We start from the raw sequence: 12,078 nt of genomic DNA on the forward strand, positions 1-12,078 counted from the left end.
AAGATGTCGATTCAACACGGGAGGAGACAGATACCGTGTCACTCCCGAGTCGGACTGCACAGCCATTCTCGGCGGTGCAGATAGACTCTTAAGAAGCTACACCATCGTCTCTCGAGACGGACGGCTGCCGACGACGATATTATACATGCATATTCTGTATAACACATGTACATATTAGTATACATATATGTGTGTGTACATGTATTTTAATGAACAGAGAATGTTTGGTTTAACTGGAAACCAGCCTGAAAGTTTTGCAAAGAAATCAGCACTGGTTTCCAGGATTTTGAGGGGATAGATTGCTCCTGTGTTCAAAGAAGTCCTGGGTATAGTGTTGAGATTTTCCTTGAGTTTAGCCTCCCTTTCTGGGGGGAAAATGTGTATTTCTAAAAGCAAACATGAAAATTCTCATGTAACCCTTTCCTTTTCTTATCTAAAAATCAGAGGAGAATGCGTATGAAAAGATGCAAGAATCCGAGGAAACCCACATATCCAGCCACTTTGTTGGAGTCGCTGGTGCTGTCAGCCTAGCGCCGAGAAAGAGGGTCTCCAACAAGCTGCCGCAGGCTGTCGTCTTCCAGCCCCCTCGGGAGAAGCTCCGCCTCTGTGAAGAGAAGGCCAAGGCCTGCTCCAGCAGGCACGAGGTAAGGAGCCTTGCCTTCCTGTCCCTGCGCTCTGGGAGTGGGGACGTGCAGGAGCTTCAGGGACATTCCTGCTCTCTGGCGTTGGGTACGAGAGGGCCTGTGTCATAGCATGGCGGTGAGCATGTGTTTGCATGAGTCAGTGTACACATGAACATACAACCCACAGACAAACACACACACACACACACACACACATAGGAGACTGGATCGGGCGCATAGGAGGCGCTGAATAAGTATGTACTGACTGGTAGAAAATGAGAGTCATAGGTCAAGGTCAAGCCTGCTGTGTGCGTCACATATGCCAGGTGCTGAGCCGGTGCTGGGGACACGGATGGCAGAGCCACAGCCTCTGCCTCAGAGGGACTCAGGGTTTGGTTGGGAAGACAGACAGGGGGACAGACAGGGGTAGTCAGTGACAGACACCAGCTCACGGGAAATAGTGAGGGGTGTGGTCTGTGGGGAAGGAGGGGTAGGCAATGGGCCTGAAGGTGATCGGGGGACAGCAATGGGGACACATTTTGAAGCATGGGATTTACTTGGACTGAAGTGGTAACAGTGCTTAGGAATTGGCCAGGTAAGGGAGAGGACAACAGTGTTCTGGACAGAGGTGGCAGGTGGACAAGAGCCAGGGGTCTCAGGGACACAGCCTGTTTGGGGGACTACAAGGAATCTTTTGGGAGGTAGGCTCTATTTTTTTTTTTTTTTTAATTGAGCTATAACTGCCATGTCATTATGTTAGTTTCAGGAGTACAACAGAATGACACAACATATATATTTATTGCAAAATGATCACCGCAGGAAGTCTAGTTAGCATCCGTCACCACATGTAGTTGTAGAGTTTCTTTGTTCTTATGATGAGAACTTTTAAGGTCTCAACTTTCAAAATGTACAATAATTATTCACTATAGTCACCACTCTACATTGCACCCCAGGTCTTATTTATATTATGGCTGGGAGTTTGTACCTTTGGACCCCCTTCCCCCGTTTTGCCCACCCCACCTCACCCCACCACCTCTGGCGACCACCAGTGTGTTCTCTGTGTGAGTTTGTTGTTTTTTTCTTCCACATATAAGTGAGACGACAGAGTATTTCTCTTTCTTTATCTGACTTATGTCACTGAGCATAATGCTTGCAAGATCCATCCATGTCATCGCAAATGGCAGAATTTCCTTCTTTTTATGACCGAATAACATCCTGTTGTGTATGTGTATTTATATACACTATTTGTATTTTTTGACTCATTCATCCATCAGTGCACACGTAGGTTGCTTCCGTGGGATGCAGGAGGGCTTTCGTGGCACCAGCCAGGAGGTGAGGTTGCTTTACAGATAGGAACTGGGGCCTGGAGGGTTTTCATTGTCCAGGGAAAGAGTTCAGATTTTTCTCCTAAAGGTGTAAGAACCTATCACAGGACTATATGCAGGGGAGTGCCAGGAGCAGGTTTGACTTTCTGGAATAGGCACTCAGATAGCTGGAGAAGAGAGCAAACCAGAAGGAGGAGGGCCAGTTTAAAGGATATTTGCAAAAATCCCCCAAGGAATTACAAGAGCCTGAACTCCAGCAGAGACAGGAGAGAGGCTGACATCTTTTGACAGGGATTTGAAAATGCGAATCAGTGGGACCTGATGACCGTAGGGACATAGGGGATGAAGAGCCCAGAGCAAACGAGAAGGAGTGGGTACCGTCTATGATTTAGGTCTCAGCTGGCTTGAATCCAGTTTTGAATGCATGCTTATTCATTAGGCAACAGATATTTATTTAGTAGCTATTATGTGCCAGGCCCTGAGCTAGGTAGACCTAGGTTGGCAGGCTGACACAGCCTGAGTTCTGCTAGAGAATTAAGCCCTGCCACCCCAAACTGATCTTGGTCTTCTTTGTTTTCTTATGTATCCCAAGTGCTTAGAACCAAGTCTAGCACATAGTAGGCACTCAGTGTGTACGTGCTGGCTGGATAAAAATACAAGGCGATTCTGTGCTTTGTGGCTGTGCGTGGTTTGGTGTCTGATGGTAAGCTCGTTTTCTCTTCCTCGCAGTATAAGCAGGCGATCCAGGAGCTCGTGCGCTGTGTAGCGTTGACACGGATTTGCTACGGCGACTGCCATTGGAAACTGGCAGAGGCCTACATCAATCTGGCCCAAGGCTACCTGCAGCTGAAAGGTGAGCTCAGCTCAGCCTGAGGAGGCTCTGTTGGCTGCATTCTGCTCTTTCCCCCCAACGGGATACGCCCGGCACTGCCAGGATTAAGTTATCCTGACCGTTCTCCTCTCCACGCATCGTGGAACCATGTCCTTTCAGTGAGAGTAGGATTTTTTCTATAATATATAAAAAAGAGAAGGAGCATTTGGGTCCTTTGCAGTTTTGTATTCTAGGACCTTAACAGTAGGGTTCTTAGAGAGAATTCAATTGTTAGCTTCAAAGGCACTGTAGACAGGGCCCAGGGTCCTCAAATGGTCCATTTAATTTGTATTGATGGAGAGACTCTTGTCTGTAAGTCATCACCCCCTGCAAAATAAATAAAAGACTAAACCAAGCTGGCGTAAGCAAAAGGCAACTTATGGGTGCATACAACTCAAAAATCCAAGGGTAAAACTTACTGGAGACTTGGCGAGATCCAGGTGTTCAAGCAATGTGATCAGTTTCCCACTTGTGTTATATGTCAGAGGCGAGGAATATTCTAATTGGCTAGACCTGCCTTTTCTATCTACTGGATCCTGGGGGAGAGACCAGCCTTAGCTAAATCACATGGATCATGTTGGAGGGGACCAGGTACCCCCCCCCCAAAAAAAAAAACAGAGAAAAGGAAGATGGCTACAGGGAAGGTACAAACAAAGGTATCATGTCTTCTTCTTTCTGATTGGACCACCTAGGACTAGATGGACAAGACCACCGTATTTCCTCCTCTGAAAAGTGACAATAATGATGATGGTCATACTAAATGCCCAGAATCAGTCCAGTGAATAAATAAAAATGACAAATGGAAAACAGCAGAATGCTAAGCATGGAATTGCCCCCCAATACGTTTGGCCAAAACTGATTGTAGACTGGTTCTACCCGTTAGGTCCAAGACTGTTAGCACACGAGGGGATGTCGGAGATCATCTGGTTCAAAGCCAGCCCTTGTGCCTAGTTTTTAGAGCCAGAGGAAACAAGCCTGAGCGGAAATAGCTTGCCCCGGATCACAGCATTAATAGGTAGCTGATCTGAGACTCAGCCCTAAATTTTGGGTGCCAGTACCAGTGTCCTGGCATCTGAGATTGCAAATGATGCTTTTCTTCCACAGTCTGCGACCTTTCTGCAGGACTGTCTTTCTTTCTCCATTTAAAGTAAAAGCAGTATCTGCTGGAGTCTTATTGAGTTCTGGGCTCCATGCTGACTCCTTTCCCTGCATAATCTCATTGTATCATCACCACGATCCTACAAGACGGGTAATATTACCCCTGCTTACCATTGAGGATGTTGAAGCCATAGTTTCAGGGGAGGTGGTGGAGCAGGGACCTCATTCTGGACACTGACTTTGGAGCCAGCGTCTTGAAACCTCAGCCCATACTGCCTCTAGGAGACTGAGTGCAGGTTACCTGAGGGACTGGACTGAGGTTGGCAGTTCCGACTGCCACATCTTTTGCAACATTGCACGTATAATCGGCAGCAATACATTTCTGGCAGGTCGATTGAGTGTGTGCTTTTTAGAAATAAAATAAAGTTCTATAAGAGCTTCCCTGAATTCTCGCCATCAGAAAATATATTCGTTCTGTTGTGTAGACACAGGAACAGAATTAACTTTGTATTTTGACAGCTTTTTTTTTTTTTAGAACTTTGAGATATAATTGCATATAATGAATGACCTAAGACCAGGGGTGTAGGGATGTGCGTGGAGGGGGATGGAGAACGGGGTATCAACGTAGAGATGGGAGTGTGGGGAAGTGAAAGGCCCTGAAAAATAACTGGGGGTCCCTGGTGTCACTCTTACCACAAACCAATAGGCCATGGAAGAACATTGCAATCCCACCAAGAAGTGGTTCTTGGCTGTAACTTTTTGTTCAATATTAGTCTATGACCACATAGGAGTGACATTGCAGCACATTCGCCTATTAGCTCCTTGGAACTGTGTTTATAAATATCACTGAATGAAGATTATATTAAAATAACTCCACAGTATGATTCTAGACAGGTAAGCAGAAGATTCAGAATTTTTACTTTGTCATTATGATTGCTGTCACAAAGCCAGCATTAAAACTCAGGAATATCTTATTTCCTGCCCAGAATGCTCTAGTCCTTGTATTTCTTTCTTTTCTTTTTTTTTTTTTTTTTTTTTGTGATTATTGAGAGCATATTTTATATCTGATATTGGTGAGGTTTCAAAGCTGTTCAGTTCCTGCTTGTTCTATTTTATTTCTAAAAAGACCCTTTTGGGGGAAAAACATTATCTTGAGTGCCTGGGTGTGGAAATTGCATCTTCAGTACTAGGTATAAAGCACTTTGGTCGTGACAGTCTTGACAGTATTTCTTGCTGCCCGGATACTTCTCCATGGACGACAGGTGAAGGAGACCTCATTAGAGTCCCAGACTGTAGGTGACCGTTCTTGTGCACTGAGATGACCAAGAAACTGGGACTTCTTTCTCCTTGTCCGCAGGACTGGCGCTTCAGGCAAAACAACATGCAGAAAAAGCCAGAGAAATCCTCGCCGGCTCCATCGTGCCTCCCTGTAACGACAATACGGATGTCTTCCGGTGTTCGGTTGAGCTATTTCATACCTTGGGGAGATCCCTGCTCTCCCTTCAAAAGTATCCTTTTTCCCTCTTCTTACAAGTAGAAATACTGCTCCCGTTACTTAAGAGTTAATTCTCAAGGCCAACTCCAAAGCTGACACGTGACTCGGGAAGGGTGATGGGAAGTGTCAGAGCCCCGGGTGTCCAGGATCGTGGGTCCCCACCTCTAGAACCCAGGGTACAGTTTCCTGAACGCCACTCAGGTTTAAGGAAGCTGCAGAGAACCTGATGAAAGCGGACAGGCTTTCAAAGGAGCTGCTGCACCGTGGAAGGCTCGTGCAGGAAGAATGGATAGAAATTCAAGCGCAGGTGCAGCGTTCATTCGCCCAGTAAGTTTCCCGTTCAGGACTTTCTGTGCACGTGATGGCTGAGCGCCCTTTTGCCAGGAGGCTCCTTTTGCAGGAGACAACGCAGTTGTCACAGGTCCTTAGCTGTCCCAAGCTCCCTACTCCCGTAGCGGTGCCGCCATGAACATCCTGGCCCAACTCCACTTGTGTGGCTAAGGGAGGCTTTTTCTAAGGTCTGTACCCCAGCGGTAGGATTGTGTGGTCACAGGGTACGTTTGCACTTCAAGTTCACCGCACTCGGCCCCATGCTAGACTCATCTGCACTCCCCCACCCAGGACAGGTGGGCTCAAATTTTTTCACATCCCCAACAATATTTGACATGGTCTGTCTAACTTGCCAGCCTGATGCATATAATGTGCTATACTGTGCTATTGAATTATATTTACATTTCTCTTATTTGTGACTTTGAGTACCTTCCTATAATCCTTAGCCATTTAGGATTCTCCTTCTCTGAGTAGCCTGTTAGTATTCTTTCTCATTTTTCTTGTGGGACTTCCTCTACTTTTCTTGTTGATAATCAAGATTTTATTGTGTATTATAAGTTAGCGCTACTGCAAATATTTTCTTCTAGTGCCCATTTATTAATTTTGTCTGTGGTGCTCTTCATGGCAGAGAAATTCTTCATTTTGCAACAGTCAAGGCCATTCATTTTTTTTTTAGGGTGGTATAAACTTTAAAAAAAATTATTGTTTTTCTATTGCAGTTGTCCCACTTTTTTCCCTGTTGCTCCTCCTCACCCCACCCACCCCTTCTCCCACAGTCAATCCCCGCCCCGTCATGGCCATTAATTTTGAACCTAATGATTTATGCTTTAGGAGTTGGTTTAGAAAGTCTTTTCCATCCAGATGTCAAAGATATTTTCAAAAATGTCTGTACAAGTCCTGTGTGAAGTCTGTCCCATGTGTTTTAACACATAGCATTCTCACTGGCATTAAATTCTTAGTGTTCATGACTTAGTGTATAAATTACCCTTTAATCCAAAGATTATTCATGTGGCATGTGTTTTAGTTTGAGGATATATGAGATTTTTCAGGGTGTTTAGATGTTATTGATTTCTAATTTTATTGTATTATAGACAGAAACGTATTTGTATGGCATGGATTCTGAAATTTACTGACGTTCCCCCCCTGACCTTGTCCAGGGCCAATTTTCATGAAGACTCCGAGTGAGCTATAAAAGAAATTGTATTCTTTACTTGCCGTGTGTAAGGTCGCACTAAGTCTGCCTTAGGGTGACCTCATTAATTCCGTTATTCAAATTTATATTCGTGTTTATCTTTTGCCAAGTTGACATATTAGTTTTGAAGATGGGCGTGCTTGAAGTGTGACTGGCAGTTGGTCTATCTAGAGCTGTCCGTGGTGCTGCCGGTCCTTGCTTTATACAGTCTGATCTATTCCGTGGGGCGGGAGGTTAAAACAGCAGCGTATCTTCTTAATCTGTTATTTTATAGGTTCCTGTATATTGTCCTTTGTGCCTTCTATCTGTATCTATTTTGCCTGATCTCAAAATTGATACTCTAGTTCTCTTTCGGTATAAATGTTCCTAAAATATTTTTTTCATCCTTTCATTTTCAATCTTCATCTCTCTTTTTTTTAAAATTACTGATATATTTGAGTTTAAATATCCTTTTCTCATAACCAGTTTCAGGCTCCTTTCTTCCCCCTTTTTTTAGTTTTATTATTGTTAAGTATTTTTATTTCATTTTCCTACCTATTAACTGGTAAGTTATACATTATTTTCTTTTTCTTCTAGGGAATACCATAGAATTTGTCAGTTGTATCCCTGACTCATTAGACTCCAATGTAAGTTAGTCAATTAACCACTTCTTAGACAATGCGAGGACCTTTGAGCATGTTAATCCTCTTTATCCTCTTCTGCTTTGTACATGTTTTTCTGTATTTAAATCACCATATATTTCATACCACAGAGAGGAGGAAGATTTTTTTGTAATACATGTGACTGACAAAGAGCTCATCTCTAGAATCTGTAAAGAACTCCTATAAGTCAGTAAAACAAAGACAAACAACTGAATAGAAATTTGGGCAAGAGACTTCTCACCAAAAAAGAAAAAAAAGGTCACCCACATAGCCAGTAAACATTAAGTGGTGTTCCATCTCATCTGTCATCAGATAAGTGAAGTTTCAAATCATAAAGAGACTACATTTCCACTAGAATGGCTAATTTTTCAAAAAAAGCCATAATATCAAATGTTGGCAAAGATGTCATGCTTGCCTGTGCTTTTATGTTGCTGTTTAGAACATATTTTGTATAACCACTTTAGAACATCGGCTTTACTGTATTTGAGAGTTGGCACACCCCATGACCCAGCAATATGGCTCCTAAATACAAAGCCAACAGAAATGCATACATGTTCACCAAGAAATATAGCAAAGAATGTCCACAGGTGCCTTCTGGTAACCGCCAAGAACTGGACACAACCCAGCTGTTTATCAAAAGCAGAATAGATAAAATTGTGTGCATCCAAAGAAAACGATCAGAGTACCCCTATGCTTAACATCATAGATGATTCTTACAAACAGAAAGTTGGTGAAAGAAGCCAGACCCCAAAGAATTCATTCTGTCTGATGCCAGTCATGTAACAGGAGGAGGAAGAGAGTCAAGATTGTGCAAGTCGGCCGGCCCTGAATTTCTCCCTGCCCAGAAGTAGGTCTTCTGTCTTGCATTGTAAAATAGGGAGTATGCAAATCAGAGGTCCAAGAGCTGATCGTTGTTGCCATCTGTTGAGATCTGACTAATGTTATTTGTGCTTAATGTTGGACAACATTGCTACAAAAGAGTAAATTGTCTCCCTCTGCCAGAATCTGGCACCTCCTCCGCTTTCCAAATCAGCAGTACCCAGCCTTGCCAGCAGGTGGCGAGCCTTGTACGCATCTGTGCCGAATGCCCAACCTCGAGTTCCAGTTCTCAGCCGCCCGACAAGGTTACCTTCTGTTTAGCGGAGTTGTTTCAGATTTTGCTTGTTTTCCATCCTGAACCTTCACCTTGACCCAGTCACTGGAACTGGCCTGTTTACACTGATGGTGTTCATTCAGTCCCCTTGGCTTTGTTTCCTCACCGACGTGTGAATATTTTGCCCAGACCGATCTGCTTGAGAAAGTAATGACGCGTTTCTGCAGTTATTTTCACAGCCACAAGGGCCTTTTCTTTTGCCCGGCCTTGGAGGCGGAAGGCCGGGATCATTCCCCCGTCAGCTTTCACAGGATCTGTGTTTCTCTTAAAAGGGTATCTTAGGTGCATCTCCCTCCATCTGTGTTGCCTTTTATGGTGCCCGTCAGGCCAGGCCAGCTCCTCTCCTCGGGCTGACATGAGCGCTGCTGAGTGACTCATGCTTCGTCCCTTGTCCCTGTCCGCCTCTGTTCCAGCACCCACGTCAGTCAGTCATTGTTTATGAACTTTGGACAGAGTCCAGCCGTGTATTCCTATCCCTGCAGTTGTTTTAAACATGGTCAGGAAAGTCATGAGCAAAATGGACAAGTTCTTCCCCAGCGTTAAGAATTATTTTCTACTCCGGCTACTGATAACTAGATCCCCAGAGACAGGTAGCTGCCTTTACATGGATGCTGTGGCATGTGCGCACACGTAACCATTACAATGATCTTTCTATGTGACATGATTGTGCTGGCCCAAAACATGTGACCTGTCCAGGTTTTCTCTTTGATGGCTGGTGTCGCCTTCCACAGCTTGCCCAGCGACTACTTGGCCTGGCCTTGCTCTGCTGAACTGTCTCTCACGCGTGCCTGTCCTGAGAAACTTTGCTCAGACCGTGAGCAGGACACTTCCCTGGTATCTCCAGTGTGGGCTTTAGAGTCAGGTAGCCCAGGTTCAAATCAGCGTCCGTTCAACCTGCTTGTTAAAGTGGGAACGATAGCCCCTCACAGGGTTGCATTGATGGAGAAATGGACCCCACATTAAAGCATCTGGGAACCTTACATGGTAGGCCCTTTAAAGAGAAAAGTAGTTATTGCCTTGGGCAGTTAGTTCCGTTGGTTAGAGTGTTGTCCAGATGCACCAAGGTTGCGAGTTTGATCCCTGGTCAGGGCACGTACAAGAATTAACCAATGGCCCTGACTGGTGTGGCTCAGTGGATTGAGTGCCAGTCTGTGAACCCAAGGGTCTGGTTTGACTCCCAGTCAGGGCACAGGCCTGGGTTGTGGGCCGGGTCCCCAGCTGGGGGCATGCAAGAGGCAATCACCCATTGATGTTTCTCTCCCTCTCTTTCTCCTTCCCCTCCCCTCTCTTTCAAAAATAAATAAAAAAAAAATATTTTTTAAAAAGAATTAACCAATGAATGCACAACTAAGTGGAACAACAGATCGACATTTCTCTCCGTCTGTCTCCCCCCAACCTCTCTCCCTAAAAAGTAGTTAAGTTATCATTATCACTGAACATTCTAGTGGAACATTTCCCTTTCTGTGATTTCATCCCAGAAATGATTTGGACTTTAAAGCATGCACTTAGCTCGCATTAAGACTCTGGCTTCAAAGACTGTCCCTGGCGTGCCCCATTCTTTCCTGTCCTTTTTTCCCTCACTCGAGAAGGCTGGGTGCTTTCGACTTTGCTCCCACGAACCACCCAAGCTGAAAATTGGACAGTCTTATATGTTTCTTTCTTAAGCTTGAGTTTGTTTCTTTGTCTTGCTTTCTCTTGGTTCATTGTGGTCACCAGATTTGGGGAGTGATTCAGACCCACGTTTTTCCAAAGAGGAAAGATGGGGGATATTTCTCCCTTAGCCTGTACTTCCTGGCAGTGGGAAGAAGAGAATAGAAAAAACAAACAAACACACAAACAATGGCACGTAGGACAGTATAGGTCCCTGCTGTCACCTCCTTGTGATGGCATTTTATTTCTATATGCTTCCCCACAAAACATTCCCACTGGCTTTTATTCGGAGTTTTTGGTACTTCAGTAAATAACCTTCACTTTTAGAGCTCACAGCTCTCCCCAGATTGGTCCCGACAGTCATCTCCAAATCGAACTTTTGCTTTGCCCACTCAGCTTTTATTGGTTTATTTGTTTGTTTATTTGTTTATTTTTGTAGTTCATACCGTCGCCTGAAGGCCCTTGATGTCTCGGCTGCACCTCTAGAGATGTGTGTTCCTTTAATGAATCACTTTCCCTGCGTTTAGCTTTGGGGGTGTAGAGGCTCTGACACATGCTCCTGTGTTCAAAGGCCTTGCTTCTCCCCGTCTTGCTCCTGGGAAAGGCCCTGCTGTTCCCAGCAGAGATGTCCCTGCCGGCAGCTCCTCCCATGGGACGCGGGGGGCCCGGAAAGCTGAGAGCCTGTTCCCCTAAGAAGATTTATCCCCACACTTCCTCACCCGATAGTCCTGCGACTTCTTCTGTAGCTTGCTTTTTCTCAGATGCCATTTGCAGCTTTGAGGTGTGCCCCACCATGTAGCTCTAGTCTGTTCATTTGAAACCCCCATATCGGGCTTCATTCATCTGACTTTCCCCTAATTCAGGCATTCGTTCTCACGCACGTGAGTGTACACGTGGAAATGGCTTCCAAACATTCACTCTTACAAACCCGGCTCGCCTGCTCCCTCTCATACATGTCTCTTCGGGCACGTGTGCACCATGACCTCTTGAGGTGCGCACACGAGAGTGGGATTGCAGTTGTAATACAGTCTGAGAGGTGCTGTCTGAGCAGAGGGGTTCACCGCTCTGTGAGCACAGGGCGGGGTTCACAGAAGCCCCCCGCTGCGTCTAGGATGCCAGAGAACAGAGCCAGGACTAAGGTGAGGAAGCCAGGGGCCCAGGACACGCCGTGTAAGGAGCCTTGGAAACAAGGGAACTATTCTTTCTTCCGTGGCACGTGGTTCATTCTTCATAAACATGAGAAAGGAAGAAGGTGATTTTTTTTTTTTTTCTTCAGTCAAATATTCGTGTCATTGTCCGAGTTCTCTAGGCTACATTAGGGGGACAGAAGCTGCCATCGCTGGGCAAGTATGTGACTTTCTCTAGCTTCTAGACCAGAGGTTGGCAAGCTCATTTTGTCAAGGCCCACATAGCAAATATTTTAGGCTTTGTAGGCCATATGACAAAGTAGCCGTGGACAAGATATAAACAAGTAGGCATGGCTATGTGCCAATAAAACTTTATTTATAAAAACAGGGAGGAGACTTGGCCCACAGGCCATAGTTGGCTGGCTTCTATTTTCAATTACATAATCTTCATCTACCAGGCATTTATTCTTGGGCTCAATGATTTGTTGCCAATCCTACGTTTCAAACCTTTCTGTCACCAAAGATGCTAGCAGGTTTTCTCTCTAGAAATAAAATATGATGCTTACAAAGCTA

The 12,078-nt window shown here is 45.0% G+C and overlaps 1 protein-coding gene across 1 annotated transcript in view; it reads left to right on the forward strand.

The window, feature by feature from the left end:
• The first annotated feature begins 464 nt into the window (after positions 1–464).
• The window catches only part of TTC23 (tetratricopeptide repeat domain 23), a 46,541-nt gene continuing 34,927 nt past the window's right edge, over positions 465–12,078 (forward strand). Inside the window, exons 1-4 of the mRNA XM_090263753.1 lie at positions 465–644; positions 2,678–2,801; positions 5,275–5,425; positions 5,614–5,739. Coding sequence (XP_090119879.1) covers positions 465–644; positions 2,678–2,801; positions 5,275–5,425; positions 5,614–5,739 — 581 coding nt within the window. The remainder of the gene's footprint in view (positions 645–2,677; positions 2,802–5,274; positions 5,426–5,613; positions 5,740–12,078) is intronic.

The sequence above is a fragment of the Furipterus horrens genome, unplaced genomic scaffold (assembly GCF_987537825.1).
Source record: "Furipterus horrens unplaced genomic scaffold, mFurHor1.1.pri manual_scaffold_16, whole genome shotgun sequence".
Lineage (NCBI taxonomy): Eukaryota > Metazoa > Chordata > Mammalia > Chiroptera > Furipteridae > Furipterus > Furipterus horrens.